The sequence below is a fragment of the Sinocyclocheilus grahami genome, unplaced genomic scaffold, assembly GCF_001515645.1.
Source record: "Sinocyclocheilus grahami isolate Dianchi unplaced genomic scaffold, SAMN03320097.WGS_v1.1 scaffold367.1, whole genome shotgun sequence".
NCBI classification, from domain to species: domain Eukaryota; kingdom Metazoa; phylum Chordata; class Actinopteri; order Cypriniformes; family Cyprinidae; genus Sinocyclocheilus; species Sinocyclocheilus grahami.
In genome coordinates this window covers 1,162,541-1,181,608 of record NW_015505546.1, presented here as the reverse complement: position 1 = coordinate 1,181,608, position 19,068 = coordinate 1,162,541, and the positions used below count along the sequence as shown (strand labels likewise).

Here is a 19,068-nt window from a genome sequence, read left to right as displayed (position 1 = left end):
CTTCCTGCATAAACCTGCCCCTGTTGGTTTGGCAGTAGCTTGCTTGCCCTACACAGTTACCTTGTTTAATTTCTTAATTCAAGTTATATATATTTTGTTCTATTTGTGTTATTCAAGTTATTTATAATAAGTGAAGTGAAGTTTACTGTTAAGTGCACTGATGTCAGATTCACTTTGAATAATAAAGGTTATTGTTAAATTGTTAAATCCCCTGCCTCCATTACATAGGCCTATGTTTGTCACATCATTATAAGTGTTTGATCACCACATTTGAGTTATCATTGCAAAAAATGTGTTTATGTATATATATTCTGTTTATGTAGGCTATATACTGTATTCTATATACAGTACCAGTCAAAAGTTTGGACACACGAATAGGAAGTGTGTCCAAACTTTTGACTATACTGTACTATAATATAGCCTACACAAAGAATATCAGCCGATATATCGGTATCTGTCTTTTTTTACTCCCTAATATCGGCATCGGCCCCCAAAAAACTCATATCGGTCGGGCTCTAGTAATCTTACTTTATGTTTCACACTGTTCATACGTTACATAGAGTTAACAAATAATGCTGATCATTCATAATCTGATGTGTCACACTGTATTACTACTTTTCTATTGTGTATAGATTCAGTTGAAGGAGAGCTTGTAGTGGTAGGAGCTTGATGCACGAAGGAAAAAAAAGTAGATTTTTTTTGCATACAATCAAATTTTACCCCTTTACATCATGAAGCAGAGGTTCAAACTCCAGTCAGAGCACCACTGGCCACGAGCTTTGGGCTCTGCTCTCACGGAGAATATTTATTTATATAGCATATTTTATTTTAGATGAACTAGCTTATAAATTTTATTTTTAAATGTAAGTCAATAACAATTGGCTGAAGCAACAGCCAATGGTGAAAGTTTTTGCGCGAGGAGACCCCACCCAATTTGAAGGTTCTGCCCACTTTATGAGTTCACGCCCCATTTTGGAGTTCTCCGGTCCGCAGTTATACCTACTTGGAGAATCGACTGATGGTTTTACTCAGCAAACACGCAGAGCTGTAAATGTGAACTGGTATATATATCCCACGGGGGGAAGCCCCGCCACACATAGAGCATAAGTCTGTGGGAAACACTGTAAAAATACTCACTTGAAGGAGCTGATGTTTGAGACTCAGTTGAAGGAGAGCTTGTAGTGGCTGGAGCTGCTGGGATATTTAGATTTAGATTTTTTTCACATACAGTCAAATTTTTGCACTGTGAGAATTATTAAAATACATTAAATTGCTGTAATCTGTATGAATACAATATTGTTACTATTTCCTATCCCCAAATGTAAATTTAACACCGGGCTAGATGCTCATGTTTGATACTTGGAATTTGACATGAAATAAGCACAGTTATTATTACAATATACCACATTATCAATATAATTTTCGTATTACCACATTTACTTAATCGTCCATGAAAAAAACTTGTTTGAGACTCAGTTGAAAGAGCGCTTGTTGTGGCTGGGGCTGCTGGGACATTTCGATTTATGAAGAAATAAAATTATAATTTAAGTAATATTCATTGACATGCTTAAAAGAAAATGTCTGAATGTAATGAAATGATGTATTGAAATTATTAATTGAAGAATGTATGACATTAAGTGTAAACAGCATTACATATTGTATTACAGTAACAGGAAATAAACATATTAACTGGTGGGACTCTGATGTTTGATACTGTGACTGTAAATGTTAGTACTGACCTGTAACAGTCTGCGCATTCAACCCCTGCAGAGAGAAGTGAAGTGCATAATTAATAGAGATGAAAACTCAAGTAATGAAAGTCTACGTCACAAAAAAAACGACTTAAACCTGGACTTTAATTCATTAACTGTCGACTTCAGACTTAAATTGCACTTAAATCCAGACGTTAGTGACCAATGAGGAGCAACGTCAAGCATATTTTTCTAGATACCGCCATTTTGTGAGGTCATTTACTCCTGAATTAATCAACACGATGTTATGAATTAGTAACGTACTAATTTGCACAATACATAAACCCATTAACGACAAAAGAAGGCTCAGCATATGAAAACCACACGACCAGTTTTAAAGGCCTCTTATTTATCTGTAAAATCCGCTCCGTGAGCTTCAGAAACACTTTCACACATTCACTCCGAAGTATTTATGTACCGTACAGAAACTCTGATTGGTCCATTTTTATACAAAATATTGTGATTGGTCAAACTTGTTACTCATCTTATTGTGATTGGTCAATCTTCAACGGTGCTGAGAAAAGAGAAACTTTTTGCTGCGGCTTTTCATTTCTAAAATAATTTACACAGCCATTAGGGTGTCTTTTGATGTCCTGTACATAAATAACTAATTTGCCATGATAACAAATGACTAAGAAAGGGTGTGTTATATTAGGCTAAGTTTTTATATTCATAAAAAAGCATTACTTGGCTCTTTAGCAGTGGCGGCTCGTCGGGGAAGGCAGGGCAACCGCTAATGATAGAGAAGGGTAGGGGGAGGCCGGGGGAGAGGCGAGCTCTCGTGCCTCCGTTGGTAAAAAAATGTGCCAATCACCATCGAGTGTTCACTTTCAGCACTGAGGAGTGTTGCGAAAAGAACCCTGGCAACCAATCATCAAAAAGACGTAAAATTATGTGATATTAGTTTGAACGTCTGCCGCTGCGCTGATAATGTACCAAGTACTTATGATGAGTAGCGATATTGAATATTTGATCACCAACAGATTTACCAAACTGTCATTCAAACAGTACACGAATTTAGGGAAAACAGCCTAAGCTGGATATAGGCTACAGCAGTCGGCTTAATTAAATGGCGCAACAGGCAGCTCTCTTTTAACACAGACTTTTAAGAAGGGATGGATGTTTGCTTCAAGTGATAGGCCAGGTAAGTGAAATTATATTATCTTGCTGTATGTATGTCGTTTTCTTTACGTTTTCTGACTAAAAGCAACCAAAAAGCAATTTTAAAGTGATTAAGCAAATTGTAATAACAATAATCGACAGGGATCCCAGACCAATACAATTACTGTGCCTCCTCTATTTTAAAACCCACGAGCCGCCACTGCTCTTTCGATACATTTTCTAGATTTTGTTTAGTTTTGTGTAAGAGGATGCTATTTTGCTATGTCTCATGCACTGCTCATTAAATCTAAATGAGAGTAGAATATAGTCAAATCCTAAAATTTTAAACTTTTGTTCTCCTATTAATATTTTGTTAAATAAGAGATGACTCAATTTGAGTGTATTGATCATTTGGTAATAAAAATTTAATTTTTATTTAATAAAAAAGAAGAGTTTGTCCATGTCTCTTGAATGGTTGTCCACCCTGTCGTATTGGGGAATCCGCCCCTTTAAGAAAAGGTCATCCACTTTAGTGACATCAGGACAACAGATTTGTTTTGTCTCTTCAGTGGCGGGAATTTCAACGGCTGAGTTGAGTAAGTTGTTGACTTTTCAATTGACAAATTTCCTTCATATGAGTTTGCTTACTTGCTTTGCCAAAGCTTAACGTGGCAAGCTAATATGTAAGCTAATATGCTAATTGAAGCTCAAAATGTCCACCCTATCGGCCACTTAGACTTGATAGGGTGGGGGGGCATATCAATGTGATTGAGAATGTAATTATATGATTTATTATTATTATATAATTTTTTTCAAAGTTGAATAAATGTTTCATTGTCATATTTTCTCATGCTTTGTGTGTTCTGCTTTATGTCCACCCCGTTATGTGCTGGTCCACCCTGTCATATTGATATTTTAAAATAATATTTAAATAATAATTCAATCATATCTATATAATTGTCATGGAGTCTCTGCCTTCAAAGTCACCTACGTAACCCCAGTCACCAGCCCCGACACACCAGATCGCAATCACCAGAATACTGATCACCTGCACCTGCAGAGACTCATTAGGCGCACTATATTCCTGCACTCCTCTCACTGCCTCACTGTCCGGTCTATCCTTCACCAGCTTGAACTTAGCCTGACGCCTACCTTTATCTGATCTGTTGTTTACTTACCCCTAGAAGCTCTATCGATCCTGATCTCCAACGATCCCGTTCTCATCCTCTCCGGGTACCTGCAAAGGATACCAATCTTTATCTGATCTGTTGTTTACTTAGAAGCTCTATCGATCCTGATCTCCAACGATCCCGTTCTCATCCTCTCCGGGTACCTGCAAAGGATACCAATGAACTACCCAGAGCTAAGAACCCAAGAACTCTCTAGCATCTCATACTCACCTGTCATCTACTTGCTCTCTGCATTGTTCAATAAACCCTCTTGTTTGCATCCTTACCTTGTGTCTCTGGCTCGTAGTGTGACAGAAGACCGGACCTTGGACATACACCTCCATGGATCCCCGGGTTCCCACACCCGCAGAGGTACTGGAGGAACTGGTCAACACAATCCGGGCCTCTCTCACGCCAGTCACTACCCCACAATCTGCCTCTGTAAGTCCCATGGCCATTCCTGCTTGCTATGCTGGTGGCGCAGCTGAGTGCGGCGGCTTCCTTCTCCAAGTGGCACTGTTCATCGAGATGCAGCCTCAGAAATTCTCTACATAATGATTGAAGGTAGCCTTCTTGATTTCCCTGCTAACTGGCAGAGCACTGTTGTGGGCACGAGCAATATGGAACGCCAATAGTGCTATAATCAACTCGCATGATGCTATCACTAATCATTTCAAGGAAGTGTTTGGCTCTGCTACAGGAATGCTATCTTTCCCTGACCAACTTCTGCGGCTGCATCAAGGCTCTTCTACCACCAGCAAATACACTCTGCAATTTTGGACGCTAGCGCCGACTAGTGGCTGGAACGAAACCGCTCTCCTCAGTGCCTACCGGCAGGGTTTGAATTCTCGCATCCGCGCTCTAATGGCCATCTATGACAATACTATGGGGTTAGAGAGCTTCATGCAAAAAGCCACACGCATCTCCCAAAGGTTGTCAGCCTGCCAGCCTGACGAAGCCGTCCACCAGCCTGCAGCAGCCACCAGCAGTCCCCCAGTACCAGAACCCATGCACATGGATTCCACCATTTTTATTTAATAAAAAAGAAGAGTTTGTCCATGTCTCTTGAATGGTTGTCCACCCTGTCGTATTGGGGAATCCGCCCCTTTAAGAAAAGGTCATCCACTTTAGTGACATCAGGACAACAGATTTGTTTTGTCTCTTCAGTGGCGGGAATTTCAACGGCTGAGTTGAGTAAGTTGTTGACTTTTCAATTGACAAATTTCCTTCATATGAGTTTGCTTACTTGCTTTGCCAAAGCTTAACGTGGCAAGCTAATATGTAAGCTAATATGCTAATTGAAGCTCAAAATGTCCACCCTATCGGCCACTTAGACTTGATAGGGTGGGGGGGCATATCAATGTGATTGAGAATGTAATTATATGATTTATTATTATTATATAATTTTTTTCAAAGTTGAATAAATGTTTCATTGTCATATTTTCTCATGCTTTGTGTGTTCTGCTTTATGTCCACCCCGTTATGTGCTGGTCCACCCTGTCATATTGATATTTTAAAATAATATTTAAATAATAATTCAATCATATCTATATAATTGTCATGGAGTCTCTGCCTTCAAAGTCACCTACGTAACCCCAGTCACCAGCCCCGACACACCAGATCGCAATCACCAGAATACTGATCACCTGCACCTGCAGAGACTCATTAGGCGCACTATATTCCTGCACTCCTCTCACTGCCTCACTGTCCGGTCTATCCTTCACCAGCTTGAACTTAGCCTGACGCCTACCTTTATCTGATCTGTTGTTTACTTACCCCTAGAAGCTCTATCGATCCTGATCTCCAACGATCCCGTTCTCATCCTCTCCGGGTACCTGCAAAGGATACCAATGAACTACCCAGAGCTAAGAACCCAAGAACTCTCTAGCATCTCATACTCACCTGTCATCTACTTGCTCTCTGCATTGTTCAATAAACCCTCTTGTTTGCATCCTTACCTTGTGTCTCTGGCTCGTAGTGTGACAGAAGACCGGACCTTGGACATACACCTCCATGGATCCCCGGGTTCCCACACCCGCAGAGGTACTGGAGGAACTGGTCAACACAATCCGGGCCTCTCTCACGCCAGTCACTACCCCACAATCTGCCTCTGTAAGTCCCATGGCCATTCCTGCCTGCTATACTGGTGGCGCAGCTGAGTGCGGCGGCTTCCTTCTCCAAGTGGCACTGTTCATCGAGATGCAGCCTCAGAAATTCTCTACATAATGATTGAAGGTAGCCTTCTTGATTTCCCTGCTAACTGGCAGAGCACTGTTGTGGGCACGAGCAATATGGAACGCCAATAGTGCTATAATCAACTCGCATGATGCTATCACTAATCATTTCAAGGAAGTGTTTGGCTCTGCTACAGGAATGCTATCTTTCCCTGACCAACTTCTGCGGCTGCATCAAGGCTCTTCTACCACCAGCAAATACACTCTGCAATTTTGGACGCTAGCGCCGACTAGTGGCTGGAACGAAACCGCTCTCCTCAGTGCCTACCGGCAGGGTTTGAATTCTCGCATCCGCGCTCTAATGGCCATCTATGACAATACTATGGGGTTAGAGAGCTTCATGCAAAAAGCCACACGCATCTCCCAAAGGTTGTCAGCCTGCCAGCCTGACGAAGCCGTCCACCAGCCTGCAGCAGCCACCAGCAGTCCCCCAGTACCAGAACCCATGCACATGGATTCCACCAGACTCACTCGTGCTGAGTGCGCTCGCCGCCGAGCGGCTGGACTGTACCTGTACTGCGCTGCTCCAGGCCATTTCATTCAAGCCTGCCCCATCAGGCCCCCACGCCCTGTGGTTAGTACTATTCAAATCGAACCGGTAATCTCAACTTTATCCTTGTTACCAGTACAACTATTCACCACCGATTGTTCTGTTTCAGTCTCCGCCCACGTCGACTCGGGCTCTTCGGGCAATTTCATATCACGAGACCTCCTAAGCCGTCTCCGTCTGCCCCACCAACGTCAGGCCCAAGAGCTCCGAGTCGAGACCATTCAGGGAAAACCGCTAGGGCGTGGGCGGGTCAACTACCGAATCCCGCCGATGAAACTAAAGATCAGCTGTCTGCATGAGGAGGCCATCACATTTCTGGTACTGAAGGGATCTACCGTCGATATCATCCTGGGATGCCCTTGGCTCACTCTCTGTTTGCATCCTTACCTTGTGTCTCTGGCTCGTAGTGTGACAGAAGACCGGAACAAGAACATACACCTCCATGGAACCCCGGGTTCCCACACCCGCAGATGTACTGGAGGAATTGGTCAACACCCTCTGGGCCTCTCTCACACCAGTCACTACCCCACAATCTGCCTCTGTAAGTCCCATGGCCATTCCTGCTTGCTATGCTGGTGGCGCAGCTGAGTGTGGCGGCTTCCTTCTCCCAGTGGCACTGTTCATCGAGATGCAGCCTCAGAAATTCTCTACATAATGATTGAAGGTAGCCTTCTTGATTTCCCTGCTAACTGGCAGAGCACTGTTGTGGGCACGAGCAATATGGAACGCCAATAGTGCTATAATCAACTCGCATGATGCTATCACTAATCATTTCAAGGAAGTGTTTGGCTCTGCTACAGGAATGCTATCTTTCCCTGACCAACTTCTGCGGCTGCATCAAGGCTCTTCTACCACCAGCAAATACACTCTGCAATTTTGGACGCTAGCGCCGACTAGTGGCTGGAACGAAACCGCTCTCCTCAGTGCCTACCGGCAGGGTTTGAATTCTCGCATCCGCGCTCTAATGGCCATCTATGACAATACTATGGGGTTAGAGAGCTTCATGCAAAAAGCCACACGCATCTCCCAAAGGTTGTCAGCCTGCCAGCCTGACGAAGCCGTCCACCAGCCTGCAGCAGCCACCAGCAGTCCCCCAGTACCAGAACCCATGCACATGGATTCCACCAGACTCACTCGTGCTGAGTGCGCTCGCCGCCGAGCGGCTGGACTGTACCTGTACTGCGCTGCTCCAGGCCATTTCATTCAAGCCTGCCCCATCAGGCCCCCACGCCCTGTGGTTAGTACTATTCAAATCGAACCGGTAATCTCAACTTTATCCTTGTTACCAGTACAACTATTCACCACCGATTGTTCTGTTTCAGTCTCCGCCCACGTCGACTCGGGCTCTTCGGGGCTTCCTTCTCCCAGTGGCACTGTTCATCGAGATGCAGCCTCAGAAATTCTCTACATAATGATTGAAGGTAGCCTTCTTGATTTCCCTGCTAACTGGCAGAGCACTGTTGTGGGCACGAGCAATATGGAACGCCAATAGTGCTATAATCAACTCGCATGATGCTATCACTAATCATTTCAAGGAAGTGTTTGGCTCTGCTACAGGAATGCTATCTTTCCCTGACCAACTTCTGCGGCTGCATCAAGGCTCTTCTACCACCAGCAAATACACTCTGCAATTTTGGACGCTAGCGCCGACTAGTGGCTGGAACGAAACCGCTCTCCTCAGTGCCTACCGGCAGGGTTTGAATTCTCGCATCCGCGCTCTAATGGCCATCTATGACAATACTATGGGGTTAGAGAGCTTCATGCAAAAAGCCACACGCATCTCCCAAAGGTTGTCAGCCTGCCAGCCTGACGAAGCCGTCCACCAGCCTGCAGCAGCCACCAGCAGTCCCCCAGTACCAGAACCCATGCACATGGATTCCACCAGACTCACTCGTGCTGAGTGCGCTCGCCGCCGAGCGGCTGGACTGTACCTGTACTGCGCTGCTCCAGGCCATTTCATTCAAGCCTGCCCCATCAGGCCCCCACGCCCTGTGGTTAGTACTATTCAAATCGAACCGGTAATCTCAACTTTATCCTTGTTACCAGTACAACTATTCACCACCGATTGTTCTGTTTCAGTCTCCGCCCACGTCGACTCGGGCTCTTCGGGCAATTTCATATCACGAGACCTCCTAAGCCGTCTCCGTCTGCCCCACCAACGTCAGGCCCAAGAGCTCCGAGTCGAGACCATTCAGGGAAAACCGCTAGGGCGTGGGCGGGTCAACTACCGAATCCCGCCGATGAAACTAAAGATCAGCTGTCTGCATGAGGAGGCCATCACATTTCTGGTACTGAAGGGATCTACCGTCGATATCATCCTGGGATGCCCTTGGCTCACTCTCCAGAGGTCAGATGGGAGCCCTGTGAGGTAACTCGCTGGAGCGAGTCGTGCTGGCAAAACTGTCTTGTGGAGATCCCCAAACCGCCTGCGTATCTAGTTCGAGCCCAAGTTGCCTCCACCCTAGTCAAAAGTCTGGAAACTCAAGAGACACCTACTGTCCCATCTGACTATGTGACATTCCAGGATGTCTTTAGTAAGCAGGCCGCCCACCCGCCTTCCACCTCATCGGCCATGGGACTGTGCCATCGACCTGCAGCCTGGGATAAAATTCTCCAAGGGTAGAGTATACCCTCTGTCCATCCCGGAGCTCAAGGCCATGGAGGATTACATCCAGGAGGCTCTCAAACAGGGATTCATCCAACCATCCACCTCACCAGCTTGAGGCCGTGTATCGATTATCGCACGCTGAACTCCCAGATGGTAAAGCTGCCATACCAACTTCCCCTGGTCCCAGCCACCCTCGAGGAACTCCGTGGAGCCCGCATCTTCTCCAAGTTGGACCTGCGGAGCACGTACAACCTCGTTCGTATCCGGGAAGGCGACGAGTGGAAGACTGCATTCATAACTCCCGCAGGCCACTATGAATATCGGGTCATGCCGTATGGCCTAGCTAACTCACCGTCAGTATTCCAAGGCTTCATGAACGAGGTGTTCCGCGAGTTCCTTCATCACTTTGTGATAGTCTACATCGATGATATCCTCATATATTCCCGGAACCTGGCCGAACATTGCCACCACGTGAAGCAGGTCCTCCAGAGGCTCCGACAACATCACCTTTACCTTAAACCCGGAGAAGTGCAAATTCCATCGCTCCACGGTTCAGTTCCTCGGTTACGTCATCAGCCGGGATGGGATTCAGATGGACCAAGGGAAGGTAACAGCCATCAAGGAGTGGCCGCAGCCCCAAACTGTTAAGGACCTGCAAAGATTCCTTGGATTCGCAAACTTCTAGCGATGGTTTATCAAGAACTTCAGCATACTCGCAGCTCCTCTTACCTCCCTGCTCAGAGGAAAGCCCAAGTCCCTGTCCTGGAGCCCCAATGCACACAAAGAATTCAAACACCTCCAGGAAGCCTTCAGCACGGCCCCCATCCTTCGTCATCCCGATCCCCAAGCTCCCTTTGTGATGGAAGTGGACGCCTCCACCACCGGAGTCGGGGCCATGCTGTTACAGCACTGTGGTGAGCCTCCCAGCCTCCATCTTTTCAAGAAAACTGACCCCAGCGGAGCAGAACTACGACATCAGCAACCGGGAACTGCTCGCCATCAAATTAGCTCTGGAGCAGTGGCATCACTGGCTGGAGGGAGCCCACCATCCTTTCACTGTCATCACCGACTATAAAAATCTGCAATATCTCAGATGCTAAGAGACTCAACCCACGTCAAGCCAGATGGGCATTGTTCTTTACTCTGTTCCAGTTCACCCTCACTTACCGTCCCGGAAATCACAACTGCAAAGCCAATGCCCTATCGCGCCTGCACTCTTCCGACACACCCACCGAACCGGAACCCATTCTCCCTCCAGCTCTGATAGTCAGCCCCATTCAATGGAACATCTCCAAAGACATCCTTGACGTCACTCACACACGAGCCTGCTCCGCTGGAAGGCCCAGAGGGGAAAACCTATATCATAACGCCAAACCCTTCTGGGCTCAGTTCACAGAGTACCAGGCTCTGGACACCCAGGCAGCAAACGGACCCTCTCGCTCCAAGCCTGGTACTGGTGGCCCAGTGTGGCCCAGGATGTCACCAGGTACGTCCGAAGCTGCTCAGTCTGTGCCATGTCTCAAACTTCTCATCATCTTCCCGTAGGCAAGCTTGTCCTGCTGCCCATACCACGGAGACCCTGGTCCCACATAGGAGTGGATTTGGTGACTGACCTACCCATCTCCGACAGAAGCACCTGTATCCTTGTAGTAGTCGACCGTTTTTCTAAGGCCTGTAAATTTATACCCCTCAAAGTTCTGCCAACAGCACTAGAAACTGCAGAGTGCATATTTACACATGTTTTCAGAAACTACGGCATCCCGGAGAATGTGGTTTCAGACCGGGGTCCCCAGTTCATCTCCCGTGTATGGAAAGCCTCTTCCGACTCCTGGAGTGACCGTGAGCTTGTCCTCTAGGTACCATCCTCAGACGAATGGCCAGACTGAGCAAAGGATCCAGAAGCTCGGGCGTTACCTCCAGTCATACTGCCACGAAGATCAGCACAGCTGGAGCCATTTCCTCCCCTGGGCCAAGTATGCACAACTCCCTCCGACAGAACACCACCAGCCTGACCCCCTTTCGGGTCAGGGACCTTCTGGATTCGTGGCGACAGGGCGGCCGACTGGAACATCTAGTCGACTGGGAAAGATACGGACCGGAGGAGAGGTCCTGGGTGGCTTGGGATGATACTAGACCCATCGTTGCTGGAGGAGTTTCACCGCACCCATCCTAATCGTCCCGCACCCTGAGGTCGAGGCCGCCCTCATCGCCTCATGTGGGCGTCAGGAGCCGCCCCTGGAGGAGGGGGTAATGTCAGGGAGTCTCTGCCTTCAGTCACCTCAGTCTCCAGCACCGACACACACCAGATCGCAATCACCAGAATACTGATCACTCGCACCTGCAGAGACTCATTAGGCGCACAATAAGAACTCTCTAGCATCTCATGTTATCTATCTCTGTCATCAACTTGCTCTCCGCATTGCTCAATAAACCCACTTGTTTGCATCCTTACCTTGTGTCTCTGGCTCATAGTGTGACAGTCCAGTGTGTTCAATATCTAGGTGTGGGGGCAATAACATGTAAACAAAAAAACTGCATCCAAATATCAGTTTTATCCAAATAATAAAAAATACATGTGCAACTTGTATGAGTTTATTTTTTAAAACACATGGTTTACATAAATTCTTAAGCAAACAAATAACCCTGTTTAGGAAAGGGACATCATACCTTTCAGAAAATATAATTTGCATCTTAATATTGCAATCAAAACATATTTAAAAGTAATATATATCTCCATGACCGGGTGTACATATCTTATGGTTTATGCTTCGAATAATGGCCCATAATTATCTAAAAAAAAAAAAAATTGATCACTTGAGCTCTCTTGTGGTGCTTTTGTGTTATATTTTGTGTAGGACTAAATTTCTTTGCCAAAGCATGCATTCAAATTATCTGGTTATTTTGTAAAGTTTATATAGTTTTCATTATATTAACCTAACCGTAAACCGCTGTCATTTAATGGCTAAAATGAGATCCAATACATACCACTAGATGAGACATTGACTTTTCTGTCTGTTTCTTTAAATCACTCATGTAAACAAGAACATGCAAAATGCTTATTACAGATTAAATGCTGTCTTATCACAATTATATCTGTTTTAGAGTAGTTGACATGACAGTGAATTTTATGTTGTGAATGCTTTCATGCTTTTTTCTAAGCAGTTTGCCAACATCAGAAATAATGAGATACAGTGAAGTATTGCTCAAAAGGGTGTTCAAGGGAAGTATTATATACAATGAACACCGAAACTCATTTCATTAAAAAACATAGATGGAAATTGAGTTCTTCCCTCTCAGATTTAGAGTACAAACACAGACACGCTCTTCTCCGAATATCACAATAAAACTTCAAATGAGTAATGACATCACTGAACCAACTTCCTTGTCACTAACAAAGAGACTGTTAAATTACTACTGAGAGGGAAACTTTCCAAAAACTACCCGCTATAGCAATCAAATATTTACTGTACTGTTAAATATAAAACCATGATGATCAATAGCAATTTCTATATATTGTCCTGCCGGACCTCTACCCAAGGTCACAGACTGCCACTTTATAATGGTGCTAAAGTGTGTGTGTGTGTGTGTGTGTGTATCAGGCATAACATTATGACCACTGACAGGTGAAGTGAATAACACTGATTATCTCTTCATCACGGCACCTGTTATGTTAGGCAGCAAGTGAACATTTTGTCCTCAAAGTTGATGTGTTAGAAGCAGGAAAAATGCTGATCCCTGTCCACCACTGAAAGCGCCAACAGTGGGCACGCGAGCATCAGAACTGGACCATGGAGCAATGGAAGAAGGTGGCCTGGTCTGATGAATCACATTTTCTTTTACATCACATGGATGGCGGGGTGCATGTGAGTCTCTTACCTGGGGAACACATGGCACCAGGATGCACTATGGGAAGAAGGCAAGCCGGCGGAGGCAGTGCGATGCTTTGGACAATGTTCTGCTCGGAAACCTTGGGTCCTGCCATCCATGTGGTTGTTACTTTGACAAGCACCACCTATAAGCATTGTTGAAGACCGTGTACACCCTTTCATGGAAATGGTATTCCCCAGTGGCTGTGGCCTCTTTCTGCAGGACAATGCACCCTGCCACGAAGCAAAAATGTTTCAGGAATGGTTTAAGGAGCACAACAATGAGTTTGAGGTGTTGACTTGGCCTCCGAGTTCCCCAGATCTCAATCCAATCGAGCATCTGTGGGATGTGCTGAACAAACAAGTCCGATCCATGGAGTCCCCACCTCGCTACTTGGAGGACTTAAAGGATCTGCTGCAAACATCTTGGTACCAGATATCACAGCACATCATCAGGGGTCTAGTGGAGTCCATGCCTCGACGGGTCGGGGCTGTTTTGGCAGCAAAAGTGGGACCAGCACAATATTAGAAAGGTGGTCATAATGTTATGTCTGATCGGTGTATATACCTACTTCTACATCCACATCTTTTTTTTTTTGAATGAATGATAATTACAGTAGATTCTACCATAAATCTAAAACTACAATATATAAGAAATGATATGTCAGATCAACCTTTGATCAATCTTAGTGTTCATGTAGCTCAGGAAAAAAAGTATGCCAACTGCAAATACAACTGCATACAAATTAAAACAAAAAGGCTTATAATAATAATAATAATAATAATATTTTGTTAGTTATTCCCCGTGTTTTTATTTCCAGGAATAGGTATAACAACTTAATTTTCTGTATCAAAATAATAAAAATAAATCAATAAATAATTAAAATAAAATCATTTGGCTAGCAAATGCCTGCGTCACTGGTATCATTTCCTAGGGTATATGCTAGTGAAAACAGTTGGATTAAGCACATCAGCTGTTACATATAAACAGGCTTGCAAACACTGAATTTGTTTTTCCAAATGAAATTTGCATCGCTTGCCTTATCAGGGCCATGGAAAAATTGTTTATAAGAGAAAAAATATTTGACTATGCTAATACAGTATTTAATTATTTTATTGCTTTATTACCAAAGTTAGAGTCAAGATTTGAACCCGTCTGGACAACATATGGGCAAAACCTTCCTTATATTTGGTCAAGTCAAATCACATTTATTTACATGCTGCTTTTAAATTATTTGTACTATAGTTCTTTATGAGATTTACCTAACTTCATCATATAGCCTATACTTGCTCTGTTACAAGACCTGCATCCATACAATTAATAACAGTTGAAAAGTTATAAAATAGCTTTGGAAAAGCTACACAAAATAGATTCAGTGCTGGGATACAATCTGGTTTAGCAGAAGTTTATACAGTTCCTTGCAAAAGTATTCAAACCCCTTCATTTTTCACGTTTTGTTATGTTGCAGCCTTATGTTAAACTGCTTTAAATTACTTTTTTCCACATCAGTCCACACTCCATACACCATAATGACAACGCAAAAACAGAACTGTCACAACTTTGGTAAATTTATAACAAATTAAAAAAAACTGAAATAAGTGTATTGCATAAGTATTCAAACTTCAATTCATTAACTCAGTACTTGGCTGAAGCACCTTTACAGCCTCAAGTATTTTTGGGTATGATGTGACAAGTCCACAGTACCTCTTCTGTGAAAGCTAGTTTATAACAACAAGCTTTCCAGGTTTGTAAAGTTTTCATAAGTTAACCATGCAAAATAGTATACGTCTTTCTTATCAAACCAAATGCACAATAAACTAAATAACCCTGCATCGTATTAAAATTATTTCGTGAGAAGCAAAGGGAAGTAGGCGACTTTAGAGATGCAAATTGTTGAAGAGAAAACACCTAACAACAAGGGCAAGAAATAAACCACTAACATAGCCATGCATGAATATTTCATTTCAAAATGACTGTCATCCTGCTGATCTAAACCCATATGGTTGGACTAGAATTGGACTGGTTGCTCTTTTCCATTCAGTACATTTCAATGGAGACTGAGGCTGGGAAAACCAGGAATATTCTGGGTTCAGTTCAAGTTCAAGATCAAGTTCATGTTGATCATAGAGGTCGACAGATTGATTGGCCGGCCGATTAATCGGCCGATTTTTGCCATTTTCTAATTAATCGGCATCGGCCGATTGTGCTACAAATTAGGCCGATTTATAGGCAGGTGCATCTGCGGGCAGCTAAGCGTTGTTGCTGAACACCGGAGAATCTCTCTCTGGCTGTGTGAGAGATGGAGCAACTCACACTCTGCAGCCGCTTCTTGTTCACACACAGCTTCAGCTAATGATGGGAAGACAAAACAGACCGTTTCGAAAGCGTAATTACATTTTACCCTACTAGAATTGATGCTGGAGAGTTATCATATTCATAAGTGCAACAAGTCATTTGCATGTGAAAGTAGAAACATGCAATTCAGACAAAACTTCTGGGCTCATTATAATGTGCACGTTAACTTTCCTCATGAAATGTGTGTGTAGGTCCGATGTGGCCAGTGCACTCGCAGTTATGAGCAGCGGGCTGTGTAATATGTGTGAACTCTTTTATTTTTGTTATCACTTGGCCATTTGACTTATAGCAGTGTCCAGTGTTTCCCATACATTGAGTTATTTGTGGCGGCCCGTCACAGTATCAAAACTGACCACCACCAATAGATTTTCCAAAAGGCCTATACTTCGTTGAATAAACTGAGCACTGCACGTTTCAAAATTAAAATGCAGCGCTGGTGTTTTTATATGTATGTATCTTTGAAAAGAACCGACCGTCTTCAGAAAAGCTAAGGTGTCATTTTCATTTCGTCTTTCATGTAATGCCTGATAAAGTAGCGTTTGTGAATGAGCGCTTATTTGATTACAGCCGTTAAAGGGGAAACCGCTAGGGATGGGCATATCGATCCGAAGTATCGATATATCGATACTGACGCGAGTATCGAAATTATCCATACTCAAAAAATATCGATACTAAGGTGAGTTTTATTTACCAGTGATTGTTTATTTAACAAAAAAATAATAATGCATACAATATGCATTGAATTGGATGAATAACCTTTGTTAGCGAGTAATTGTGTAGGATATAACTATTTTACTGCTCATCTGAACACGCAAATGTTGCAAGACAGAACTAATCAATCACAGAGAGCATTCACTCACTTCTGGCAGTACTTTCAAACAGGGCTGCTTTTCCCAAAAGTATCATAAGAAAGCATTAAAGCTTTTGGGAACGGCAGCCCTGAACAATGCTTATCAGAGGGCAGAAGGAAAGAGTTATTTCACAATAAACAAACTGAAATTGTAGCCTACATATTTTGTGCAATTACAGTTATTTAAATTGAACGTTGAAAGATAATATTGATCATGTTCTATTCTGTAATGTTAATAGAAATCATACACTGTCTTCTGTAATGTTAATAGAAATCATACACTGTCAGCATAAAAAGGTTGCATTTTATGCATGCAACAGCCGGTCACTGGCAGTCCCTTATGAAAATGAACCATGGTTTTACTAAAGTGACCATAGTTCAACTGTAGTATTTGTAGATTTGAATCATGTGTAAACAAAAAACATATTTGAACCATGTGTAAACAAAAATATAACCTAATAAGTTACAATTAAGGCGTATTGAATGTTAAAATGCATTTAAACATAAAGTTAAGTGCTTATCATTACCCATTTTACTCTTAGTAATTTAATAATTTCATAAATTTCATCATTTAAAAGTTGAGTTCAGAAGTATCGAATCAGTATCGATTTTTGACGATACTGCCTTGAAAAATATCGGTATCGTATCGAAAACAAAATAAGTAGTATCGCCCATCCCTAACCGCTATATCTCCCGCTCCAACAGCGCCTCCTGCTGTCAGAGAATGAATTTTCATTTGCAAGTCTGTGGGAAACACTGGTGTCTGTCAGCAAACATAAACAAAAAGCATGCTTCAGAACTGTTTCGAGAAGGTGCTTAAGTTTTGAGCCATGTATTATTACTCTGAATTAGGCTACTACTACTATTACTATCTTGTACCCTGCAATAATAATTTACTCAAACTCAGTTTTATGAGATGAAGAAAAAAAGAAAATCGCCCAAAATATCGGCCCAAAAAATCGGCATCATATATCGGCCATTGGCTGCCCTGATTTCTAAATATCGGCATCGGCCATTGAAAAACCAATATCGGTCGACCTCTAGTTGATTACCAAAAAATTTTCCAAGGAAAAACTTGTCCCACCTTTACAAAATGCAAAAATGCAGGATACAGTGAGGCACTTACAATGGAAGTGAATGGGACCCATTTTTGGAGGATTTAAAAACAGAAATGTAAAGCATATAATTTTATATATTTTTAAAAACTTACAGTACATTCCTTTTTCTGCTAAAACTTCTATATTATTTGAGCTATGACATTTTCCTTTTCATTTTTATAGTTGCTTTACAGTTTTAGTCATTATGTTGTCATGGCAACAAAGTTGCTTACAACTCTTACACTTGGCATAATTTTCCATTATATTATTTGTTGTTGTTACTGTTGTTGTATTTATTTACTTGTTTATTCATGTTATATTTATTAAATTTATTAATTATATATTTTATACAATATTTCTATTATTACATTATATATAGTATATTATTGTATATTTTTATTATTACATTATATTTAATTAAATTATTACACATTATTGTTTACGTCTTGTCTTTATACTATTGAAACAGTGTTTTAATGTTTAATTTATTATATATTTGTTACATTATTATTATTATTATTATTATAATTTACAGAATAATTTTCTGCATCAAAAAAGTAAATAATAAAAATAAATTAATGAATAAATAAAATAAAATAAAATAATTTGGCTAGCAAATGCCAGCGTCACTGGTATCATTTCCTAGGGTATATGCTAGTGAAAACAGTTGGATTAAGCACATCAACTGTTACACATAAACAGGCTTGCAAACACTGAATTTGTTTTTCCAAATGAAATTTGTGTTGCTTGCCTAATCAGGGCCATGGAAAAATTGTTTGTAAGAGAAAAATATTTGACTATGCTAATACAGTATTTAATTATTGTATTGCTTTATTGCCAAAGTTAGAGTCAAGATTTTAACCCGTCTGGACAACATAGGGGCAAAACCTTCCTTATATTTGGTCAAGTAAAGTCACATATGATCATGGAGCTCAACTAGAGTGGCCATCAGCTTCTTGGTCACCACACTAACCCTTCTCCTATTGCTCAGTTTGGCCAGGAGGCCAGCTCTAGTTGTTTCAAACGTCTTCCATTATGGACAATGGAGGCTACATGCTTCTGTGAACTTTCAACACAGCAGAAATGTTTCTGAAATCTTCCTCAGATGTGTGGCTTGACGCAAACCTGTTTCTGAGCTCTACAGGCAGTTCTTTTGACCTCAGGGCTTGGTCTTTGCTCTAATATGCCTTTACAGCTGTTAGACCTTTTATTAAGACATGTGTCCAAATCATACCCATTCAATTGAATTTGCCACAGAATATCTTCACTCAAAGTGTGGTAACATTTACAAGCAAAATAAATGCTCCTGAGCTAAATTTCAACTGTCCCAAATGAATACTTATGCAATGGAATCATTTAAGTTTTTATCTTTAATAAATTTGCTAAGATGTTAAAAAACATGTTATTTGCTTTGTCATTATTGTATATGGCGTGTAGATTGATGTGTGTGTGTGGGGGGGGGGGGGGGAATTTAAAAAAGTTTTAA

At 42.4% G+C, this 19,068-nt stretch overlaps 1 protein-coding gene across 1 annotated transcript in view; it reads right to left on the bottom strand.

Annotated features, from left to right (window-relative positions):
- The window catches only part of LOC107549261 (endochitinase A-like), a 36,970-nt gene that overhangs the window by 13,223 nt on the left and 4,679 nt on the right, over window positions 1-19,068 (bottom strand). Inside the window, exons 2-3 of the mRNA XM_016230272.1 lie at window positions 1,740-1,764; window positions 1,138-1,194 (exon numbers count right to left, since the gene is read on the bottom strand). Coding sequence (XP_016085758.1) covers window positions 1,138-1,194; window positions 1,740-1,764 — 82 coding nt within the window. The remainder of the gene's footprint in view (window positions 1-1,137; window positions 1,195-1,739; window positions 1,765-19,068) is intronic.